Here is a 24,622-nt window from a genome sequence, read left to right on the forward strand (position 1 = left end):
GAAGGCAGCATATGTCGCATCAGTGCTGCATCCCAGAAGTGTCATTCCAAAACAGTCTGGTTCTTTTCGTCCTTGGTCCACGGCACATTCATTGTTTCCAAAAATAAAAAAAATATCCAGAATGCTGATTGGTCTGACCACACCACACACATTTAACCGTGTTATGGTCCGTTCCTGATGCCTCCGAGCCCAGAGAAGGCGATGCAACTCCTGGACAACAGTAACAGAAGTTTTCTCCATTTTATACAGTAAAATTTGAAGTGGCATTCGTGAACACAGCTCTGTATTGTTGTGTTTTTGGAAGTTTTCTGTCAGTAATCTGCTGTCCGTGTGGTTGTATCAGCTGTTGATGTCTGATGGAGAACGGGGGTGTCCTAGCCCTTTATGCACTGAAAGCCTTCCAGTTATTTCTTCAATTATTTATTGATATTATTCATTGTAAAGGGAAACACGAGGTCTTCTGGGCATCTTTGCTCCTCAAATATCTCCTAATTTGCGTCCTCCATATTCACCCAACTTGTTCGGGTTTGGAGTTGCAATGCATACTCTCAGGGTGTTACTGACCTGGGAGAAAAAAAGTCTTTGCACAATCACACGCTTTGCCAGAGCACACACACAACACAATTGTTTAGCTCCTCAGTAGTCAGACCCAAGAGCTTTATGTTTCCCCCTTATGAGCTTATTGCATTCTTAGTAAAATCTCCATAGGCAAGCTAGTTTTATACAAGACTCACATGTGGCTACATGGGTTTTCAAGCCACCTGGGGAGGGGCGTAAAAGGTTGGCTGACTTCACATAATAAACCACTGTCCTCTACCTTTTCTTCCCTTTCCTCGTCTCAGTGTTCCTCCCGACTCCCTAATCTCCAGCTGCTTGCAGCCTCATTGCTTTTCTGGCAGCTATTTTTAACGCTGACCGAGCCACCGACCAAGAATTCTTTTCCTCGTCTGTGGCTTTTCATCCCAGTGAAGCCAGCTTGTCTTTCCTTCCCCATTGCGTTTTATTGACTGTAATTGGAGGTTTTTTTGATTTCATACGACAGTAAAAAGAAAGGAGTTTATCATCTCTGGGAGATCGAGACAGTAACTACTGGTGGTCCCCCAGTTCAGTCAGTCTCTATGTGCTGTTATGAGCACCAGTTTGGAGAAATGGGTACAGAAATGTTGATTTCTTACAATTAATGTCCTGAGACTCTATAACTCTTGCACAACTCTGCTGCTACTGCCAGTTACAGGCTGGTTTAACTTAAGAACCTCCGAAGAACCAGTTTGCTTTTTTAAATCCGCTGGAGAACACTCACATTATCGTTTCGTTACGTCACTGTAAATGTGTTTTCCATCCCCAGTTGTACGTTGCTTGAACCTCCATCATGTCTCCTTGAATATATGTAAAGCACCACATGACGGGGAGACGGTTTATCTTCTTAATAAACGGTTTGTCTCATTTTCACTGCAACTCCATGTCGTAACATCCCCAACTTGTATTTAAAATCAATGTTACAAACAGAGGTTTTGCAACAACCTTTGCATTATGAATCATAAACACTGCTCTGTGAGGGATTTATAAATGCCAGCTGACTTTGGTAGACATTGAACCAGGTTTATGAAAACAGAAAATAATGCAAAACATCAAACAGCAGGAAAACAAGCTGTTTAATACTTCTTCTCATGCTGCTTCATCAGTTTCATTCCCAGGTTCATCATCCATGAACTGGATGAGACGCACTATAATTTGTTACACCTCCAGCCCCTGCCGGGTTGTCCTTAAATGTCGCTGATACTGCCCTGGAAATGGTTTTCAGGGTCATGGTCCAGTCGGAAGTGCTGAAAGTGTTCCTGCCCGTTTAGAGTATGAAAGCGTGTATTTAAAGAGCGCTTGGCTGTCTGTTCGGTGTGAGGAGAGCGTTCGCTTGGAGCCGACGTCAAAACGGTGCCCGAACTTTTGCTCGCGCTACAATCCCGGTTAAATTGTTCTGGTCAATAAAGAAAAAGTAGGTTCAAACTGTGAGAATGAATAAATGTCACAGAACTGTAGTTGACGGGGGGGAAAACGATGATGGCGACGCTATTCAAGCACTATCCACTTGGCAGAGACCTCCTTGTCTTTTTCCTTCTTTCTCCGACCTTTTTCTGTTCTTTTCTGCAGGAAAGGGATGGCACAGCAGTGGTCAGTGGCCTCCGGTTCCACAGAGCTAAACGCCGCTTCTCTTGCTTCTCTGTATGTGCAAGTGTTGGTGTCACGTGCATGTCTGTGTGTGCAGGGGCATATTTCTACCTGGTCCCCTCCCATCTCATCGAATGCATAGGAAACCCCCCCCCCGCTGCCCTTTTTTCGGTGCCAAGGTGCTTCCATCCTCAATGAGTGTAAACTTTCCTCGCAGACCTAGGAGCTGTAATTGGAGTCATGTGTTGGAGATGAGGGAATTCCTAACATTATTGGACTTTTCCGGCTCTTGGCAGCAGGTCATGTGGCTTTGGGCTGAGGCAGGTCTGGTGTGGACTCCAACACCAGAGTGCCGCTCATCGGGAAAGCATAAACTCTTACATTTTTCAGGATTATATTACAGAGCGATACATTTACAATTTCTACAGAAGGAAGGAGTGTAAAGCACTTCAGGTTGCTTTCACGAAACCAGCATCCATTTGGGTTGTCTTTTGTCCCTAGGGCAACAAGACTTAAAATACTCCTAAAGAATGAAACGCTGGTTTCAGGTTGAGATGGAATTTCTCTGAATGTGCTTTATTGATACGAGGGTTTATCATATCTGAATGAAAAACTTTAATCTTAAAGGTCCTCCATGAGCCATATTCATAACAGCTTTTTCATAGTTTTTCACACTGTGTGGGGCACCACCTGCCAGCTGGGGACCGTTATATGGATATTCCCAGGTGCCCCGCCTTCCTTTCCTGGGATTTCTCAGCAACCTGTTGACTGTGTTTCCACAGCGTAAGAAAAATTCTCTGTCGACTTGAGATTAATGCCATCTCTGCTATCTCCAGAGAGCTCACTAAACTTTCTCAGGGGAAGTCTTTTGAATCCTGAGGATAGGTGAAATGCTTTTTCAGAGCAAGATATGTTGAATGACCCTAAATAAACATTTGCAGAGATTAACTGTTCTCGGGAGATAAATGGGTTTCACAATGCTTTTTCTTCTGCATTGTGTTCCTCACTTCACCCATTGGGTTTTTTTTTCAAAAGTTCCTCACAAAACCGGGTTCCATCAGTGTTTGGCGTGCGAACGCATGTGTGGGCAACTGCATGTACTGTTTGTCTAATTCTGAGTTTGTCACCGCATGGGTTAAGTTGCTGTAAAGTGCACAAGAGATTAACTCTCTCACTACCTTTTCAACAGAGATGACATTGTGTGAAGGGAAGTCATGACTCACCGGCTAGTGGAAGATGGAACACTATTCTGAGTGATGGTCTGACCAGTCCCTCTGCCTCTTTGTAGCATTTTAGTTGCCGCCGGGCCACAATGCTTCTTTTTTTTCTATTTTTTTTAAAGCTAAACTGTTTACTGAGGACGTACGGAATTACAAAGAGAAGACAGATCGACCGTGTTGTGAAACTGAGCTGAAATTCCTGAGCAGAGGCCGGAGAATGATGTTCATTTAAGTTATGTAGCTGATACTGAGGAGCAAGACTTTCAAGTTCTGTTTACTTGGCTGAAAAACACATGAGTCACACGTTAAGGCGGACACCAGAGTAAGGGTTAGGGTATTTTTTTGAACCTCCGAATTGTACGTCATCGTTGCTTTTGTGAAGCAATTTTCAAACAAAATGAAGAATTACTAGATAATTGTGTTGAGCTGGTCTGTGCTTGTTGTGATTCTACCAGTCGAGCGAGACAGATAACGCCCTCGATTTAAAAAATAAAAAAACTCACCAACCTGACGGGGGAGGGGGGGGTAAATCTGCACTCGTGGTAAATCTGCTTTCCTAAGGAGCTACATGTGCTTTTCATCTGTAGTGTTTACCAACAGCATGACTAATACTTTCTTTGTATGTGTCATTGTACTCGCTTGGTGTCAGACGGTCTAAATATGTTTTTGGAGAAATCTCTTTAAAAAGAAAACGGCAGTCAAAGTCCCTGTAATTAAGAAGAAAAAAAAAAGTAATGCGACTTTTCGGTACAGATGTGTGTGGGAGGACATTGAAAACAATGTTTTTTTGTTGTTTTTTTTTTTAAATGATGCGCTCTCTCTGCTCTCAGAACCTGTCCACATCCACCAAAGGCACCACAGTGATTACAGCTCATCCAGTGAAAGCCCCTCACTGACCTCCTCTGACCCAGACTACAGACTCGGTAAGATATACACAATTGTCTACTCGTGTAGTGCGATTTTATGTGTGCAGACCCTTAGATGCCGCACACCTGCGAGGTATCATGGTCATGTCCACACAACAGGAGCAATAACATCCCAATAAAACCGGACAGAAGTGAGATATACCGACAATAGTGCCGATATTCTCTATGTGTGACGTTGGCGGTGGCCGACGCACCATCTTATCTTAGCAGGTGTTAAAACAGAGCTCAACCTTCTGGGTAAATTTCTTAGCATCATAATAAAGAGGTAAGAGCTGTTAGAACTCCAAAATATCCAAAACTGAAAGAAAGCTACAGAAGAAGGAGCTCAAGACTGAGGTCATTTTTCTGTAGTTCACAATCTAAATTAAATGAATACATTTTTTCTCCCATTTGAGAGACTACGTTCATCTGTTATCTCTACAGTTGTCTTCATCACTATCACAGGCTCATATTCTACATCCTCTTTAGATGGGATAGCTTTATATTTGACTACTGGTTGCATTTGTTTATTAGGAGTTGTGTCTATTGTACCATTTATTACTGTAAGTTGATGGTGATCTTTCTTTATGCAGCGCTGATCAGAGGGTTTTTCACCAATTCTGAGCAACACTGTCTCTACATGTTGATCAGCCCCATTCGGGTTGATTCACATCACTGCTGACTGAGTAATGAAATAGATTCAATTAGGACACACGACTAAGGAACGATAGTTGTCTTCTCCACTGACAGCTGTGTGCTGTACGGCTCAAAGTCAGATTCTCTGGTGTCTTAAGGCCGAGTAACAGAGAGAAAACTCTCAGGCTTGACATAGTTCAGTAAACTGCTTTAACTTGATTTAAAGGAAGCACAGCGCCCTGTTCTCAGGTTACTCTCAGGTTCAAGAGTCATTTACTTGCTGGATGTTGCAAATTACATCATGACCTCTGCGATGTTGCACAAGACAGTTGTAAAGTGTGGGAAAGTCTGCAGGGTAGTTTCTGTCGAGAGACCCGATTCACTCAAATCTTCTGGAGGCAGAAAGAAGAGAAGGTTTCACAATGAATTTAGTTCAGGTGACCAAACACCCTGGCACCCAGTAATCCTATGGTGAAAAACACAGGTCAACCCTGTTGGGCCATCATTGTCTATCTTTATTTATCTTTATAAGGCCAAAAAGAAAAAAACACACTTACTGCTTTTAATACAGTCGCCACGAGGGGCTGCGCCCAAGGGTGACATTCAACCAACCGCTGAAGTATTATTAAGTGATTTTTTTTTGGCCCTTTGTACACACTGCAGGGCAGCAGAGATTGAATTTGTGATGCTGGCTTTACGCAGAACTACGCTTCTGCTCAAACATGTTCACGCAGGTTCATTCAGAGCACCTCGTGGGTGTCTGCACCTGGCTGGGATGTGTTCGATCATGTAGCTGAACGTGCTTCTTAGTGTTTACGTGCGCGTCTGATATTCTCGTGTCTCTTCCAGCTAAGAAACCTGGCGAGGTGACGAGGTTCGGCTCCCAGCTGGCGCTTTCATCCGAGCTTGATCCTCTGTCACTGACGAGTCACAACACACACCGACACAGGTAACAAACACACCATGTATACAACAGGCGTTTTCTCTCCTGACTCATCTCCCTCAGGCTTCTACTGCATGGTGTGCCTCGACTCAGCGTACAAAGTTATGCCCTCTGATTCGTCTTGGTAGCTTCTTGCAGTGTGAAAATGCTTTGATACGCAAAAAACGTCCTCATTTAGCCTGTAGAAATGTGTGTCTAGCTGTGGGAAAGGATGCATTTGGCATTATCTTGGAGGGAACAGGACTGCGTGCTGCAGAGCTTCCCTCAGCTCTGTGAAGAAAAGAAGGAACCAGTTGTAAATCTGTCCACTCAGCTTATCAACCATGCTCTCATATTCAAAGCATTCCAATGCACACAGATTTATTTCTGATAACAAAGCGTGGTGCGAGTTTGAGCCAGGCGTCTAGCGCCACTCCAGATCCACGAATGATATGCGCCCAGATGATCATTTTCTCCCTACAAATTAGTGTTGTGCAGTGTTTGCATTTCATCCTTTGATATCGCCTCGTTTCACTTGGAACCTCGACTCTTTACAATGTAAAACTGAGTTTGAGCCATAACATGCAGTGGAAAAACGGCATCAGTTTACCCACATCTCATTCTGTTCCAGTATAATTTCCATCCATCCATTTTCTACACCGGCTTCATCCCATTTAGGGTCGAGGGGCGCTGGAGCCTATTCCAGCTGGTATTGGATGAGAGGTGTGATTACACCATGGATAGATTGCCCCAACAGCCAATTAAGAATTGCCAATTAACTGAACACCTCTTTGGACTTTTGGGGGCGGGAAACCTACTCAGTCACATGCAAATTATAAACAAAAATGTCCCAGCCAGCCAGCAGATTTGAACCAGGAACTTTCTTGTTATGAGTCACCGTTAAATGTACCGTTGAATTACTGTAAAAGTCGACTTTAAGGGAGAGACATATTTGAATCATATCTGTTCTTTTTCCCCCTCCATTTTAAACCAAAACATTTCTATATTAAATGCACTGGTTATGTGTACCCCTAACAGATTATTAAGACTATAATGGCTGTACAAGCTGTCTGCTTCTGGCAGAGCTGGGGCATATTTAAATGTGATGTCATGATCTGTTTGATGAGTGAGTTGGCAATTGCATAAATGCCTGCCAACATACATAGAGGCATCTTTGCCTTGAATAAATGCGCTGGTATGCGTTCGGGATCTTCACTACAAATCCTCCACTTAGCAGGAAAGCTGCAGACAAAGTTGTCCTGTTTGGTCCTCTGCGCCACACACACACACACACACACACAGCTGCTGTTGCACAGCAGGGTCAGCTCCATGCTTCACTAATGAGGTCATCTAATGTGACATCCACATTCAGCATTGCCAGTCTCTCTAATCTCTGGCATTACCGACCTGAACTGCCTGCTGTTTCTATGCCTGCTCTCGGAGAAACCACGCTTCCAGCCTGTCCCTATGCGCCGAGCTCGATGCTAAGAGCTAACAAAGCGCTGACACGCAGACATTTACAGGTGGCGCACATTAAACGGCAGACTGCCGCAGTTAACAGTTGTTCTCCTGTAGGCTAAATGAGGGGACAGCTGATGAAGGGCTGGTTGGAGCCGAGTTGCTCCTCCAGAGGCAGGAGGAGGAGGTGCAGCGGCTCCAGGCGCACCTCGCCAACAGGCTGTCCAGGGCCAACCTCTACCCGGTAGAGGAGCCTCTCGTCGCACCTCACGCTTCACTGCTCGACCTTCAAGACCCTCTCTACACCACTTCTGTATCGCTCCGCAAAAACAAGGTTTGTGACTCAGCATCCAAAGATGTGCAAATGTGGTGAGACTGGAATCTGCCATAATGACAGTCGTTGGGATAATCAGTTGTTTCTCTTTTTTTTTTTTTTTTGACACCATAAAATGTTCAGGCGCACGCCATGAGAAGGTTCATGAAAAGATCTTTTCACTGCAGTAACAGCTCTGCAGATGCAAAGACACTTTTTGCGTGTTTATATTGCAATGGCCGATGATGAACGGACATTTTTTTTTGGCAACACACTTGTTGATGTGGTGCTCATGCGATGCTGTGAAAATGCAAAATGCTGACTGCGAGGCTTGAGTCATTTCAGCTCCGCCATGGTAATTAAAAATGAGTCCAATGAGGAATTTTTACGATATGGTCCTATTTACCCCACCTACTATCGCAAATTGTGCGAAAGCGTTAACGCAAGAGGAAAATGTCGGAACAAATCGACCAATGTTGGCAGCAAACCTCATATACTTGAGATTATTATATTTCTGATAGATTTATTGTACCTCCAAGTATGTGGGGGGGGGGGTTTCTCTCATCTTTGTGGTATATATAATAGATGTAATTTAGGATGTGGGGGTGACCAGTTGGAAACTTGTGCTGAGGCTTGATTGCAGAAAACCAGAAAAATATGATGTATGTGACTGCTTTGGGGTGGGAAAGGCAGTTGTCAAAAAGCCTGGAGTTCAAATTATTAAATTAAATAAATTCTCTCTGTGACTTTTACCTTTTCTGTTGACACTAGTGGCAGAACTTTCATGGACCGGAGTTTGTGAAGCTGGCCAGTGAACCCTGCATTGCCCTGTCCGTGCCCTCTTCAATAATGGTGAGACGAAGTCTGCAAAACCCCAAGCCCGTGTTTTCTCTTTGCCGTGTTTCCAAATGTGTAAATCGTTCTTTTTCTCCCTTAACACAAGAAACGCGGGAAGGCGGACGAAGTGCAGAGGAAGGTGGGCGTGGCGCTGCTGAATGGCCAAAATCTGGAGTTGAGCTGTGATATCAAGGCGGTGTGTAAAGATGTTCTTGATATGGTGGTTGCCCACGTCGGGCTTGTGGAGCACCATCTGTTCGGCCTTGCCTGCCTCAGAGGTAATGTTTCTGTAGGTCAGGTACCTGGAAGGATCAGTCATTTATATCTGTTTACCTATCTGTGACTCATATTGTCAATTAATTTACTTTGTTAGATTAATCAGATTTTCAGTTGACCCTTCTTCTAGCTCAGATATGAAGAGTTTCTCATATATTGTCAGCGTCTTATTAATGGGACAAAGCGTACAGAATGCCACCCTGACTTAACTGACTGGTTCCTCTTCACTCTTATCCCCTTATTCCACCTGCTTCTAAAACCCACACAGAAAATGAGTTTTTCTTTGTTGATCCTGATGCCAAACTCACCAAAGTAGCCCCAGAGGGGTGGAAGGAGGATCCCAAGAAAAGAAGATCCGACGTGCCTTTTAACCTTTTCTTGCGCATCAAATTCTTCCTCGACGATGTCAACCTTATACAGTAAGTTCAAGTTTTGGTAATGAGCTAAAAATCTACAGGAACGACGGACCACTGCGTTGGCACATGGTCACATGTAAGGCAACCCAAAATCCGTCCGAGCTCTTCTTTTTCTGTGCATAATAGGCATGCTATGACCAAACACCAATACTACCTACAGCTGAGGAAGGATATCTTGGAGGAAAGAATCCGCTGCAACACAGAAAACGCCATGCTGCTGGCTTCACTGGCACTGCAGGCTGAATTTGGCGACTACCAACCTGAGGTGCCAAATCTTTTTTTTTTCGAGTATATCAGTAAACTTGCACTATAGATTTGAAATTTGAAATTAATCTTATGATTTGACTGTGGTTTCTTTAAAAATGAATGACACGGCAAGTTGATTTTAAAAGAAATTTGCTGTTAATCTCTGTGTTGCAGCTTCATGGGAAGACCTATTTCAGATTGGAGCACTACCTGCCGGTGTCTGTCCTGGATAAGGTGGACCAGACGACCCTTAGGGAAGAACTGCCGAAACTTCACAGCAACTACTACGGAGCATCAGACTCTGAGGCCGAGCTTGAGTTCCTGAAGGTTAGAGAGAGAGAGGAATGTGTAGAGTTGAGATCTCTATTTTTGTTGCAGTAAATTGTCCTTACGGTACTTATCTTATGAGAAGAATGGGGGTTGTTTTGTGCTTGGGAGAAAGTAATGGGTTTAAATTTATGTTTGACAGCAAAAAAATAAATAAATCATGTCCTTCCACTCCATCTTATTTTGTCTTTGGTTATTTTTCTTAAAGTTTTAAGCTCATGGACTGAAAAAAAGTGCTTAATTTCTCTGAAAATGTTACTACTTTGTAGATAATAAGGGAAAAATCTGTGGGTTTTGATATTGGATAACTGACCAGCAAGAAATTAAGTCCTGTTTTCCATATGAAAAGGTCAGTTAATCTGTTCAAATGTGCATGTTAAAACTCATCAGCGTCCCCGTTTACTGCCTCAGTACTGTGGCTTTTGAAAAGTTAAGAACACATGATGTTTGTTTAAAAGGTGAGCCAGAGGTTGACCGAGTATGGAGTCCATTTCCATCGAGTGCTTCCTGAGAAGAGATCTCAGACGGGCATCATGCTGGGTGTCTACTCCAAGGGGGTGCTCATTTTTGAAGTCCTTAATGGAAATCGCACGCCAGTACTAAGGTTCCCCTGGAGGGAGACCAAGAAGATTTCCTTTACGGTATGCACCTGACTCTTCATTATCGGAGATATCGCAGTTGTTTTATTTGATCTTTTCCACTGCAGATTAACTCCGATGACCCTGACTTTCTTTTGTGCTTTAATCGTTCTTAAGAAAAAGAAGATTTGCCTTCAGAACACATCAGATGGGATTAAGCACCTCTTTCAGACAGACAGCAACAAGACGTGTCAGTATCTGCTGCAGCTGTGCTCCGATCAGCACAAGTTCCACCTGCAGATGAAGGCCCGCCAGAACAACCAGGAGCTGCAGGATTTAGGTACAGGAGACGTGAGCAGCCCTGCGGCTCCAGTATCAAACCGATTTGGAGAGCTGAAGTTTTATATATTCTTTAAAGAGGTGGACTGTCACAGAAACCTTTTGCTTTGTTTTAAACAAAGCTTGAAATTAACACGATGGTATTTATATAAAAGAGCACCCTGATGCGTGATCATTAGCTATCCAGGTCAGCTCTTTAGCTCTTTCTATATAACTGAAAAAACACACCGATACTAACTGTTCATTTATTTTGTGACTTTCATGTACCTGCTCACCAGAGAACTGCCCCTTGAGCAGTTTGCAGTATTCTCTCGATCCTCGGAGCGGAGATGCCACAGGGAGGTCGGTGAGCTCAGGCAGTCTGGCCCCGAGCTTGTCGACGCGCTCCAACCCAGACCACCTGAAGAGGATCTCCTACTCAGAGGTGGCCCTCAACAAGGCGCCGTCGGGCTCCATATTAGTCCAAGATGATTTCCACTTTCCAGGTTTCAATCCAGTAGCCTCCGCCGTCCTTTCCAATCCACGAATAATGAGTCGCTCCCACCACAACCTCGCGCAGATGCCAGAGTCTCCTGAGCGCCAGATGACGGAGTCGCATCGTGGCCAGTCACACGGCAGAATGACCCAACCACAGTTCAACCAAGTCGCCTCGCACTTCCAGCAACATCAGCGAGCCAGCTCAGACACGGACTCCATTTCCCACCAACACGACAAGTGAGTGGAGGGAGAAAAAGCTCTTGTTCCCCTCAGAGTTGAGTCTTCTCAGGCTAATATCCTGTTTTCACCCTCTCAGGTCACTCACTGCAGTATCCCACAGCAGTCCAGCCTGGCGCCTCAGCAAGTCTAAAAAAGAATCGGACTCTTCTACCACAGAGGATGCTGGCCAAGCATACGTAGTTGGTAAGGAAACTGGCCTGTCTAGGGTGGTAGTGAGTAGTTCTACTCTATGGGTGCTGTGCCGACCTAACAAGGAGCCATTAAAAAGTCAGCATGGCAGCCATCTATTAGATGTCTTGGCTGCAATGAACTGACATTAGAGCTGGCTATAAGATGACAAGAAAGCAGGATAAGCAATACCTGATTAATTTGGTATTGTGTTAAATGCTTTTGCTTGTAATACTGCAGCAGTGGCTCCAAAACTGAAGAGAATAAAGGGGCAGATAATGTAGAGAACCAGTTGTTGGCCTCGCTGATCACTTGTGGTCTGTTCACAGGTGTCAGTATGCACAGTTCCTCTGGATCGCCTTCAACCCCAGCCTCTGTTAATGGTATGTATGTGTCCACAGATGAATTAGAACGGTTTGTCCTCGCTTTTGTTTAAAGTGGGACGTCAAAAATGAAGGAAATGCCCACCTGCAACCCACCCATTTCATTTAGTCCTTATACCTGCTGAACCATATTCTCTGTGTTTGTAAAGTCTGGATAAACAAACCAGAAATAAGTCCCAGTCCCATAGCGTAACATAACATAATGATTGAGTGTTTGTCCTCTTTGTGCTGCTGGTTCGCGGACCTTTAATTTGGCCCCGGTGCCACCATTTAATAGCTTCATGCTTGGCACTGAACTCTTTTCCTTTCATCCCAGTTCAGCCAATATTTTCAGATGGTGCATAGGAGGGAGCTCCCTCTGTACCTGCCAGTACAGATTATCCATTATCCAGTTCTGACACATTAATGCTCTTAGAGTAGCCTGCTGTTACGTAATTACAAAAGGCGCATCGGTCAGAGAGTACGGGAGGAACTGGCATCTGAGAATGGAATGTGTGTTTGTGATTGAGCAGATTCACTGAAGAAAAGGCTCAATGAGCTGCCATCTCCAGAGAGAGAAATGACAACGGTAAAGCTGAAGAAAGATGTGAAATACGGACTGGGTAAGCATGCATATCGATTTTCATTAAAGAAAAACTCAATTTCACGCTATCCTACTGCCGCTTCTCAGCTGAGTTGGCAAGACGTGCGAGTTCAGTCAAACTAAGAAAATTAGGGTTATAGATTAGGGAGAACGATCAAGCTGTTACTTCTGTGGGGTTATTTCTCTTGTAGTTGTTCCACATCTCATGAACCTGGTCGTATCTGTTCCATTTATGTGTATTCTAGGGTTTCAGGTTGTAGGAGGTGAGAACGCCGAGCGAACAGACCTCTGTACTATCATTAGCTCCATCACTCCTGGGGGTCCTGCTGATATCAATGGCTGCCTCAAACCTGGTAGGCTCGCATTTTGTTTCACTCCACAAGTAGATTCTGATGTTTTAGATGCCTGCTTTGGTGATGATTATCACTTTGCTTTGTTGTGGGAGTAACCGTGGCGATGTTTGATTCAGGCGACCGCTTGATCTCTGTGAACAATTTAAACCTGGAGGGATTCTCTCACACCACCACGGTCGATATCCTTCAAAATGCTCCTGATGACGTCACTCTGATTGTGTCGCAGCCCAAAGAAAGACTTTACAAAGGTAAACATAAGGATATGAATGTTTTTTTTTGGAGCTCTATGTGGTCATTTCCTGTAATTGTAAACTTTTCTTCTTTTTCTTCATTTTGACAGAATCTTCCTCTGAACATGCTCCCGACCAGCTTAACTCTTCATTTAAGTCGCTTAACTCGGCTCAGAGATGTGAACTCGACTTCGACACCTCATCAGAGGAACATCCGGTAACGGGAAGCCCCAGCCCTCCTCTCCTCAGAGCTGGCTCGGCATCATCTGCCTCCTCCTCCGTTCACAAGCACACCAGCGGCAGCTCTCAGGACTCCAGGATAGCCAGTGTTGCTAAAATAAGCCAACCCCCTCCTAATGGACTTCAGCAGTGCCTGGAAAGAGTCACAGCTGCTGCCACAGTTGCAACCATTGCGCAGCATCATGGGCCAGAACCAAACGCGGGTTTGGATCCTGCACCACCGGCTCTGCCGCCTAAAACCAGAAAAGCTAAAGTTTTAGAAGTTCCCAAAGTTTCTGAGCATTCTGACTGGGGAGACTCAGACATGGATGAGGAGACTTATTCCAGTGGTCAAGATAAACTGAAGGTCAAAAAGGTGCGGTCTTGTGGTTATGGATTATTTGTGTGAATGGATTCTTAGCTTTTATACAGAGATCTAGAAAGTGAGATACACAGATTTCTGTTTTTTATTCTTGTGCAGCGAATGTGAATCCGGCTTCCGTTAATGGTGCAGCACATTAATGATTCTTTCTCGAACAAGCATGATGGATTCCTGTCCGATGCTTGGCACAACTAACTGCCTGGCCTTTCATTACAATTTCAATTCAGTGTCCGCACACTGCATGATATCGCTTGAATTCACCTGAATGCGTCCGCTTTTTGTCTCTCCATCGCTAAAATTCAGCTTCCTCGCTCGACCTCGATCGCTTTTTCTTTCTGCATGTTCCCGCTTGTGATAATTCGCCTTAATACCCCTGTTCTCTGTTTGCAGGAGTGCATCAAGGAAAATTTAAATGGTAATGCCCCAGTGGTCAATAGTCTCCACCCAGGAGAACTATTTGACATTGAGCTGTCCAAAAAAGACAGCGGCCTGGGCATAAGTGTCACGGTACTGTTCGGCAAGGTTTTCACCCTCTCCTTGTTTTGCCCCCTTTTCCGGCTCATCCTGTCACTGTTGTTGTGTCGTCTCTATATGTCGTTTGGTGTAACTTTCCTAACGGTGCGTGTTGGAAGAGCTTGTGGTAAAATAACTCTTTTTGCATGTCTTTCTGTCTTTTCTAATAGAAAAGATAATAAAGTCACACAGTATCCTTAGAGCCTTTTCCAGTAATGACCAAAGACTCTCTAAGAATGCCTGGTTTGTGGGTTTTCTTTGGCTTCCTAAAGTCCGTTTCGGCTGCTGATCAGCGGTGGACGGGAGTGCCACTGATCCAATTTTCCAGTTCTTGGGACATTAATTGGCGTGGATTCATTAATTTCTCAGGAACAACAACAATCATTAACCAATCACTTGACTGTGTGTCTTTAATGTGTCATATATCAATATTTTTGGTTTGAATAATTGTTGAGTATTAAGTCATCGGGATCATAAAATGAAAATATAGTAGTTGTTGGTTCACATTTACTACCAAGACCAAATTAACAAAGTGTTAACTTTTTTTTTAATCATATTTAGATTTAACCCACCAGTTATTTACATCAATAACATCACGTTGGAGGAATTTTTGCATTTACAACTGAATTATTGTTAAATGATGAATGCTTTGTTTGATCATTGTGTTCTGAATAATTAGAAAATCCAACCAAAGCACAGTGAGTAGAAGTAGCCTCACGGTTTCATCACGTGACGCTTGTTTATTGCTCAGAATCCTTTTAAAAAAAGTCAAACGCACCTCTTTGGATGTGTCAGAAGAGATTTCTGCCATTAATTGTGCTCCGAATCTGACCTGTGATCAATTCTAAGGTCAACAAACACTAAAACTTTGACTCTGCGTTTTCATTTCCAAAATTTGCCTTTAATCTAATACCCTTCAAATGCTAGTGGATCTGTTTTGTCATTATTATGTTGATGTTGATTCTTAATGTACAGAAATTAAATGCACAAGTTTGTGATCAAGACAAAACTTTTGATCATTTAGCGGTTACGTTTGGAATGGAAAAACCTCCACGTCCTCCATCAACCCCCCCCCCCCCCCCCAGTGAAAATTTTCTGATTAACTAGTTTCTCTTTAGGTTAAGACTCAGAGTTGTGTTGTTTTTCTTAGGGAGGAGTCAACACAACTGTCCGACATGGAGGCATCTACGTCAAAGGCCTTATACCAAAAGGTGCTGCTGAGCTCGATGGAAGAATTCAAAAAGGTAAATAATTGAAAGCTAATGTTACAAACGTGGAAGAAAAAAAGAAACTAAACTGAATGTGGGGACAAAATTAGTCAATTCCTCTATGCTCAGGTGATCGTGTGGTGGCTGTGAATGGAAAGACTCTGGAGGGGGCCACCCATCAGCAGGCAGTGGATGCCCTCAGAAACACGGGGCAGGTGAGGAGAGGATGTTTACAGTGCAGACAAAACCGTTCGGCAGCCTGCCAGATGGTCTCTGACGCCGTTTGAATCATGTTCTTTGTGCCACAGACAGTGCAGTTGTCACTGGAGAAAGGTCATCCGCCTGCAGACAGCACCCGCGTTCCCCTCACACCTCAGTCCACTGCGCGGCACGCCGCCGGCGACCGCGATCGGACCAAGAACAAGGAGCAGACGCTCCAGGCCAAAGAGAAACCAGAGTACAGCTTTGTCACCAACGGTGAGGCGACAACACAGCTTCACTTAGGCAGTGCGCTCAATCTGCAGCACAACACACTTTTATGCACCCCGACATGTCCAAGTACGCCGTCTGTATTTCCTCTCAGCTCAGTACAAGAAATGCTTCCTTCTCTTATCTTATCCTTACCTTATCCTATGTAAACTGTCCACGTCGACGGCAATGAAGGAAACACTCGTCAACGCTGATTATTTTAGTCAGCAAATTTTCAGCGCCGTTAGGACTGAGAGCCTTTGTTCTCACTCTGAACAAAGCAACTTGCTGTTGGTAATCTTATTTGAAGGAAAATGAGCATGTGTGCTCAAGCCATTAGCTGCACACTGGCGCTTATTTAGAGCCGAGTGGGTGGTCAGAGTGTGTTGTGCTTTCCTAGAACTCTTGTTTTTTTGTGGGACTGCTCACTGATGAGTAGCCACTGTTGCTCCCAGTTTAGAATTATTCTAGGAATATCTTTGCTCTGCTTTGCCTGGTTGATGAGATGTTCCTGTTCATTGTTTGGATCTAAAGGGTCGTTTTTGTGTGGTCAGTGGATCTCAGCGGGGAATTCTTTCCTCTATTAAATCGCACACAACGGCTGAATCCGTCTCATCAAACTCCATTTCAAATTCAAGACGTACGTCTTCATTACCTCCTGTTGTGCAAGTCGGGACAGACGCGGGTGTCAGCTGCAAGTTGACGGGTAGGCAGCGGCATGCGACCACAGGGCGGCGATTCTACTTTAGTGCCGTGACTAACCAGACCACCAGACTATGGTAACAGACTGACGATAGCATTTAAATGGCCCCAAGAACTTGTGATCCGTTTGATGACTGGATCTGTGTCTAGAATAAAGTGTGCAGCCAAGAGCAAATTTCAGTGAATGAAACAAAGTAAGAGGGGAAATAAAGTTCCTGTGGTGATGCGTGCTTTGGAGCACTTGAGTTTCAGCAGCGGGCTGAAATAAAATGAAATTATACAGTTCTTAGCGTTTAGTTTTAGCGCCTGCCAGAGGGCAACAGTTCAGAGAGATGAAGGCTTGGGTGAGGGTTTTGGGGACTCTGCTGGTGGAGGGTGAGGCGGGGGTGAGAGGGCAGTGAGCAGCCATTGATTTTCTCTGCATGCCACACCCATCGAGCCGTGTGTTGGGAGGGTCTCTGTTGCTGCCGGCGAGCATCTTTCTCTTCATGTTCCTCCTGAGCACTCGTGCAGGTTGTGTTCTAGGACAAAGTCACCTTTTTTTTTTAGACTTTTTAGCCTCGCTTTGACGCATCACAAACCGGCCAATAACACAGATGCGTGTCTTTGTCCCAACAGATAATGTGTTTGAGGTGGGCCTCCTGAAGAACACGTCCGGGCTGGGCTTCAGCTTTAGTCGGGAGGAGCACGTTCCTGACGAGCCCTCTGCCTCCAGCATGGTGAGGGTTAAAAAGCTATTCCCGGGCCAACCAGCTGCAGAGAGCGGTCGGATCAACGTGGGCGATGTCATCTTGCGGGTCAATCAAACCCGCCTCAAAGGACTCTCCCAACATGTAAGACATTTTGTGTGATTTCTGTGATCTAATTGGAAACCAAGCTGTTTGATAGCATAGTTAATTTGGTGTGCTGCTGTGGTACTTCTTGTGTACACAAAGGAGGTCATATCAGCCTTGCGAGGAACAGGACAGGAGGTGAAATTGCTCCTCTGTAGACCTGAACAAGGCGTTCTTCCTGAGATGGACACTTCGGCCTTGGTCAGTTAGTAAATAACACTTTCCTTTTGTCTTCACAACTGCGCGCGTTTCAAGACATTTATGAACGCTTATGTTTAACTTGACAATCTTCAGACACCCATGCCTTCGCCCCGAAAGGAGCCAGTAACCCCTGCAGAGCCCAGCCCCAGCTTGGGCAGGACGGCTTCTCCTCCGGGTACCAAAGGCCACAAGAAACCGGGCCCTATAGAAGAGGCCCTGGAGAGGCTGCAGCTCAAAACCCCCGGCCGACACAACAGCTACAGCGACAGTACAGATGGGGATGAGGAGGTGGAAGAAGCCTTCAGTCCGACTCTGGAACACAGCAGGCAGGCCTGGGAGCGCAGTGTTTATCAGACTCCCAGTAGCAACCTTGAGCTCGGAGGCTACGACACCATGGATCAGCTGGAGAACACCTTCCACTCAGCTTTCTATTCCCCAAACCTCTCAATGACACGGTCAGACCTCAGCAACAGGTGCGTGATCTCGAGTTTGTTTTGTTTTATTCTTAGCTCCGATATGATTTCATCTGATTTCGTCTTTGGAAATGTTTATATAGGTGTCCTTCGTCACCTGTGGCAGCTGATCTGGAGTCCTCCGCTCTGTCTGGGATGTCCTCTGCTGCTGCACCGAGCCCAGACCCCCTGCCTCCTCCAATGTCCCTACCCTTAAACTTCAGTGTGCCAGGCAACAGACAAGACATGGAGGACTTTGTCCCGGTAAGCACCGAGCAGCGGAAAAAGTTAGAAACGATAGAAAAAATAGAAAAGCGCGTAATTGGAAAATATCCTACGGAAGGATTTCAGTCAAACGTGGATCATTTTGAATTGAAATATTTTTGATAAGTCCTGTAACTTCTGTGGTTCTTTACTGTTAGGAAGTGGAGCTAAAAGTCTCTTTGATGAAGTCGGAAAAAGGCAGCCTCGGATTCACCCTCAGCAAAGGCAATGATCATGGCTGTTACATCCACGACATCGTCCAGGATCCAGCCAAAGGAGATGGAAGGCTCAGGCCTGGGGACCGAATGATCACGGTACGGCCGCCTTGTTTGTCAGTGAGTCTGTTTTATTTAAAAAGAGATTATTAAATGAAGTTTTTGATTTAAGAAACCATTATTTTTGAGAATATATAGAATACAACAACAGGTACTCTGTTTAAAGCATCCCAGCTAGTCAATAGGTTGACCTTTTGCAGATGTGTTGCATGGTGAAGAAAAGCCATTATAAGCTGTTATATTTAATGAAATGGGAAAACTCCAAAACACAGAATTTAGCATATGCAGCTTGACTCTGTGTTTTTTCTAAAATGTTTGATTGTTTCCTATGAATAGGTCAACAACACAGATGTGAGTAATATGGGCCACACTGAGGTGGTTAACCTCGTGCGTGCTGCCCCTCGAGTGGTTGACTTGGTAGTTGGGAGGGTCCTGGAGGCTCCCAAACCGCCCATAGAAGCCCATCTTCTGCCTGACCTTTGGTTCAAAAGCAACCAAGAGCCACTGGGTAAGAAACAGCCCTCAGTTAAAGAGAAACGTTTTAAATTGAGGAATTTATTTTCTACTGTTTACTGTTAAATCTGAATTTACTCCCTCACTTTTTTTTTTACTCTTGATTCTATCCTCAGGGTTGGTCTTGGATGGTGGTAGCGACAGTGTGTATGGGGTTTTATTTGTTAAAGACATCCTACAGGGTTCATTGGCCTCTGAGGAAGGAAGCCTGAGACCGCTTGACTTAATCCATTACATCAATGGCGCTCCCACCCAGGACCTGACCCTGAGCGAGAGCACAAGACTGTTGGAGCTCTCCCTCAGCGACCTCACGCTCAAGGCGACAAGGTACTCTCAACTAACAAAGACAGACATATTGCCTGGACAAAATCTACCACAGAAAGTTAAATCTATTTTTTTTGCTCTCACAGGGATGGAAAGCCTGTTCCTCCTGAGCAGAAAAGTGTCTCTTTTCTCAACAACAACATCGGCTCCAAGACGCCATCCAACATGAATGGTTCGTTTTACATCTAAAAGACGTTCGATTGTGTTTCATGAGCATTTTCTGCTTTATATATTCACAGCATTGTTTTATGTTCAAGGTTTCCTTAAAGGGGAAGACCTGAGAGATACCGAGGGTCTCGTTGCACTTTGTCCTTCAGATGTGAGTAAAGAGTTTAGACTTTCTTGTGGGCGCGCTTTGATTGACGACGACGGTTAGGAGAAGCGGGTGGGGCGTTACGATGAGTCGCAGCGGTGTGCTGTTGTGATTAAATCGCACATTTGTTCGCTGCAAATGCAGGAGGAGATCATAAAGCTGGATCTGGAGAAGCCACAGTCAGGAGGTCTGGGTTTCTCTGTAATTGGAGGGGAGAGGGGGATCTTTGTTAAGTCCATCACGCCTGGGGGAGTAGCAGAGGCCTCAGGCAAACTGCAAGTTGGAGACAGGCTGTTGAAAGTAAGAGCTGTTTGACTACTTTTTTTATTTATTTTTATTGCTCATTTAAGTTTTTCTTTGTAATTTTACTCATGTATTCCAGTCTTTTAGAGGGTCTCATATACTAAATGCTGCGAATCCGTTTTTAAACTAAGTTTCTTTGCATGTTTAAGACGATACACACGTCTCTTCAAGCGTGACTGTCCTTTCCTTGTAGGTGAATGAAGCACTAATGTCAGGCGTGTCGCACACCAAAGCTGTCACCACCATTCGGAAAGCTAAAGGCCTGGTAAATCTCATCATATCGAGACCGCTCGACCAGAACCCAAACACCTACCTGGCCTACCTGCCCATCAATTCTGACAAGTGCAACGGCAACGCGGGTAGAAACGGAAGCTTCAGTGTGCTGTTTTTAAGTTTGCTTAGTTATTCATTTAAAATGAGAGCTTAACTGGTATTTCATTTGCTGATATCTTGGTACAATCCGCTCCTATTTCTACTGCTTTCAGATTTGAGCGAGGACAGTGGAGTAAAGACTAAGTTTTGTACCCCACACAATGAGCTGAAGTCATGCCCTGCTATACCGCCGATAGGTTTGTAAACTACACAGGCCAGAGAATGCACTGAAAGTCTCAGTTTAAAGCATAAATGTTATAAAATCGTACTAAAGAAGTTTAGTTCATGAATAATGCTGTGAATGTAACGACAGATTATGAAGACGGTCCAGTGGAGCTGAAAAGAGAGACGGAACATGGCTCAGAGCTCTCTGAGGACACAGACTGTGACGGGTCGTCTTTACCCGAAGACTCGCCTATGGTACGAGCCGAAACCGAGCGAACTTTAAACGCACTTTTTCCGAAATGCTTTTCTTTTAACAAACACCGCGTTTTTTTTTTTTTTTTTAATCTACAGAGTTCCCGTAAAGTGACTTGGCACGAGGAGAGCGTTGACGATCCCAGGAATGAAAAGTATGACTTTGCTTTTTGGGATTACAGTTAAGATTACGCGGAGTAAATGTGACATTTATCCACTGCTTCCGTTGCCTCGACAGCTATCTACAGATGGGTGCTGGGCAGCCAGAGGAAGATGAAATCACTTGGGGAAGCGATGAACTGCCTATTGAAAACATGAACTTCAAATCAAATGGTAAGACTGGCTTTCTCTCACTTTTTTATTTGACTCTTTAACAGTCGAGCCCTTTTTTTTTTTTAAAGATCAATTAAATGGTAACTTGACAGGTGACGGGTGGATGGGGTATGATTCAGGGAGGGTTGAAGAGATCGATAATCTTGAATGAGGGTTTTTGAGGTGTTACGTTTGCCATTCTGAATGAAATTGGGTTTTTTCCCCTTTCCTTTTGTCTTCACACAGACGGACCAATAATCACAGAGAACGAGCTGACCTCTTTGCCCCTCGTCAAAGTTGTCCCGGATGGTCAATACACAGGAGGGAGGCTCATCACTGTGGTCCGCATGATGAGGGGCCTCCTGGAGCAGAAGGTCCCGCTGCAAGAATTTGAAGTGAGGCTCTGACTTTCAACACCTCCGAATAAAGTTGAATTCATTCATTACATTTTTAGTAACGCAGTTGCCAGTCATGGAGAGCGTAACCATGCTATAATTTACAAATGGCCACGAAGCTCTTCACATTTTTAAGAAAGAATAACAAACCAACTTATATACACCAACCAAGTTTGAAGCAGATCTCATCAGCGATTGCCAGGAAAAAAAACCAAGAATGCACACATGCAGAGATTATTGTATGGTTTTTTTTTGATGAAGAAGAAGAAATGAACACCCGTTTTCCTCCCTGGCAGAACCTTCAGAACCTCCAGCCGCTGGATGACTGCTTAATCGGTCAGACTAAGGAAAACAAGAAGAAGAACCGCTACCAGAACATTGTTCCCTGTAAGAAAAGGCAACAAAGCTGCTCTCTCTTATTAATGCAGAATTCTCTAGAACGTGCATGCAGAAACTGGTAAAGTATCATAGTGCTGATCTGCAACACTCGTCCACAGAAGGACTTTTATGATACTTAGAAGCAAGTTTTAAAAAATCGTTACAGAAGAGCGGCTGTTTCAAAAGGATTTCATCAAACGAGCTGGATGTGAAAATATTAGATACATGATCAGATTTTTCTGCTTATATCCTCTAGTCGATACAACTCGAGTTGTGCTCGGCAAAGATGGAGGCTACATCAACGCCAACTTCATTAAGATGCCGGTGAAGGACGAGAGCTTCATGTACATCGCCTGCCAGGGACCTTTGCCCACCACACTGGGCGACTTTTGGCAAATGGTGTGGGAGCAGAAGTCCAATGTGATCGCCATGATGACGCAGGAGGTCGAGGGCGGCAAAGTGAAGTGTCAGCGGTACTGGCCGGACACCCCCAGGACAGCGGAGATGGTGGACGACAGGTTACAGATAACGCTGATCAAAGACCAACATCTGGACAACTTTGTCATCCGAGTTATTGAGGTCAAAGACATCCAGGTGAATTTATTTAAGTGTTCTATAACATTTCTGTAACACTATAAGTGGGCACTTTAATGTCGGAGTTTTCCTCCTCCCCAGACTAATGAAGTCCAGCAAGTGACTCATCTGAACTACACCGGATGGCCCGACCATGGAACGCCCTCCCAACCCGAGCAGCTGCTCACATTTATCTCCTACATGCGTGCCGTTCATCGATCAGGACCCATAATCACACACTGCAGCGCTGGCATCGGCCGCTCGGGGACCCTCATCTGTATAGACGTGGTTCTGGGCCTCATCAGTAAGGATGCTGATGTAAGTATGACAGTCCTCATCTGGACCATCCGGAAAGCTTCTTTTCATAGCAACCGTCCAATAAACATTTCTCTTCAGTTTGATATTTCAGATGTCGTAAGGAACATGAGACTTCAGCGACAGGGAATGGTCCAGACGGAGGTAATTTAGCTCGGCTCAAACGTTTTGACGAAACCTCCCTTTGGCCTTTATGTTTTCTCACTTATTTTTCTTTTTTTTTTGTCCCTTTTGTCTTTTTCAGGATCAGTATATTTTCTGCTATCAAGTGATCCTCTATGTCCTCAGATGCCTTCAAGCAGAGGAAAACATCTCAGGATAGTAGAATCAACACGATTCGAGAGCAAAACACAAGAGTTAACACGGGCAGAAATTGCCAAATTACACGTTTTTTTTTAGGCCTTAAACTATTCACTTCCCTCGGAGTAAATCCCCTTTTTAAGAGGTCTATATTTTTACATTTGCTTTTTAAAATTCTCTCTGGCTGCTACTCCCTTTTAATGCATTTATGCAAGCTGCTGATTGTATTTCTTACCATCGCCCACAACAGAAAACACTTTTTTTTTTTTTCCTTTTGAATATTTTGAAATGATTACAGAATGAGCAATGAATTTCATATTTTATGTGGATCTTTTTGTGTATTTTGAGGCCTATTTTGATGCTGGAACATGCCTTGACAGAATACTATGTCAGTATTTGCTATGTATATCTGTTATACAGTTACTGCTCACTGCCTGAGGCAAATGATGAAATTTAAAGTGTACATATTCATCTCCTGAAAATTAAACTGGATAAATTTTAAATGTTATGTTAGAGGGAGTTTTCTTTTACGGCGCAAAAGATTGAATTGTATACATGTCATATTACTGAACATGTGTCAGCTGTACTGTTTGCAATAAAAGGTTTAATTAATTAACATGCACTTAAATGTCTTTGGCAAAACATTAGAAACGGACTTCCAGGATAAAAGGTTGCTTCGTGGAATAAATTCAATGAGGAAAAAAAACCGGCCAATTTGACGGTAAATACGCCAAACAGTTGGCGTGATTTAACCTGTTAAACACCAAGGAAAAGGAACACCAAGGAAAAGGAAGTGTCTAATCATACAACGTTTAAGGTGTGGCAGGCAGTCTGTCCCACATTTAGTTCATAAGATGTATTTTCCTCCTTCACAAATCCTCTTGTGGATTCACAAAACACAACTTCAAGTAGGGATAAATGAGTGTCGGCAAAACGTCCTCGAATGAAAACAAATGTAGCAAACTCAGGTCAAACAGAACCGCTGTCAGCGTCATTTCCCCATAAAGAGATGGATTGTGACCGTTTGTCTTTGAATGACAGTTTGTGGACGGTGCAATCTACGACGACTCTTTTTGAAGTTACAATTTGTATTAAAAATGAAGATTTCCCCCGACAACGCCACCTGGAGGTCATGTTTTCCACCCCCCAAGGAATTAAAGCTAAAAATGTACAGCACACAGGTTTGAAAGCACACCAACAGAGATGATTCCAGCATAAGTAGATTTGTACTTTTTTTCATTTTTAAATAAAGTCATCTCATTCACAGTAAAAAGCAGTTACAAAACCTGACGAATGGACCACCATCGTAATACCAGGACGCTATCCGCAGCTAAATGAACACCGTGATCAGAGAAATTGGGACTAGAGCAGAAGATCACCACAGTACACAAGTCCAGAATTGGCTCAAATCAAAAGGAAGAAATTAAATACCTATAAACATGCAAAACAAAATCTCAAAAAGAACACAATTAAACACACAAATGCAAAGAAGACACCAGTTCAGGGCCCCACACAGGGGA

At 44.1% G+C, this 24,622-nt stretch overlaps 1 protein-coding gene across 3 annotated transcripts in view; it reads left to right on the forward strand.

Annotated features, from left to right (window-relative positions):
• Positions 1-23,605, forward strand: part of ptpn13 (protein tyrosine phosphatase non-receptor type 13) — a 38,854-nt gene extending 15,249 nt beyond the window's left edge. Inside the window, exons 8-49 of one of the 3 annotated variants that reach the window (XM_072371709.1) lie at positions 4,214-4,306; positions 5,774-5,873; positions 7,422-7,638; positions 8,389-8,469; positions 8,561-8,732; positions 8,999-9,149; positions 9,273-9,411; positions 9,567-9,719; positions 10,178-10,360; positions 10,475-10,637; positions 10,915-11,350; positions 11,430-11,536; positions 11,851-11,904; positions 12,417-12,506; positions 12,733-12,840; positions 12,957-13,088; positions 13,181-13,665; positions 14,062-14,193; positions 15,335-15,428; positions 15,522-15,607; positions 15,701-15,869; positions 17,181-17,395; positions 17,498-17,596; positions 17,690-18,069; positions 18,153-18,312; positions 18,471-18,626; positions 18,924-19,095; positions 19,217-19,427; positions 19,511-19,596; positions 19,682-19,743; positions 19,882-20,037; positions 20,234-20,399; positions 20,526-20,609; positions 20,726-20,832; positions 20,929-20,984; positions 21,068-21,162; positions 21,388-21,536; positions 21,833-21,923; positions 22,171-22,508; positions 22,590-22,805; positions 22,884-22,946; positions 23,047-23,605. In XM_072371709.1, coding sequence (XP_072227810.1) covers positions 4,214-4,306; positions 5,774-5,873; positions 7,422-7,638; positions 8,389-8,469; positions 8,561-8,732; positions 8,999-9,149; positions 9,273-9,411; positions 9,567-9,719; positions 10,178-10,360; positions 10,475-10,637; positions 10,915-11,350; positions 11,430-11,536; positions 11,851-11,904; positions 12,417-12,506; positions 12,733-12,840; positions 12,957-13,088; positions 13,181-13,665; positions 14,062-14,193; positions 15,335-15,428; positions 15,522-15,607; positions 15,701-15,869; positions 17,181-17,395; positions 17,498-17,596; positions 17,690-18,069; positions 18,153-18,312; positions 18,471-18,626; positions 18,924-19,095; positions 19,217-19,427; positions 19,511-19,596; positions 19,682-19,743; positions 19,882-20,037; positions 20,234-20,399; positions 20,526-20,609; positions 20,726-20,832; positions 20,929-20,984; positions 21,068-21,162; positions 21,388-21,536; positions 21,833-21,923; positions 22,171-22,508; positions 22,590-22,805; positions 22,884-22,946; positions 23,047-23,124 — 6,485 coding nt within the window. In that variant the 3' untranslated portion in view covers positions 23,125-23,605. The remainder of the gene's footprint in view (positions 1-4,213; positions 4,307-5,773; positions 5,874-7,421; positions 7,639-8,388; positions 8,470-8,560; positions 8,733-8,998; positions 9,150-9,272; positions 9,412-9,566; positions 9,720-10,177; positions 10,361-10,474; positions 10,638-10,914; positions 11,351-11,429; positions 11,537-11,850; positions 11,905-12,416; positions 12,507-12,732; positions 12,841-12,956; positions 13,089-13,180; positions 13,666-14,061; positions 14,194-15,334; positions 15,429-15,521; positions 15,608-15,700; positions 15,870-17,180; positions 17,396-17,497; positions 17,597-17,689; positions 18,070-18,152; positions 18,313-18,470; positions 18,627-18,923; positions 19,096-19,216; positions 19,428-19,510; positions 19,597-19,681; positions 19,744-19,881; positions 20,038-20,233; positions 20,400-20,525; positions 20,610-20,725; positions 20,833-20,928; positions 20,985-21,067; positions 21,163-21,387; positions 21,537-21,832; positions 21,924-22,170; positions 22,509-22,589; positions 22,806-22,883; positions 22,947-23,046) is intronic. The other 2 variants (XM_072371710.1, XM_072371711.1) reach the window with 2 other exon arrangements.
• Positions 23,606-24,622: the final 1,017 nt, after the last annotated feature.

Source organism: Leuresthes tenuis, unplaced genomic scaffold, assembly GCF_036924035.1.
Source record: "Leuresthes tenuis unplaced genomic scaffold, fLeuTen1.0.hap1 SCAF_19, whole genome shotgun sequence".
NCBI classification, from domain to species: Eukaryota; Metazoa; Chordata; class Actinopteri; order Atheriniformes; family Atherinopsidae; genus Leuresthes; species Leuresthes tenuis.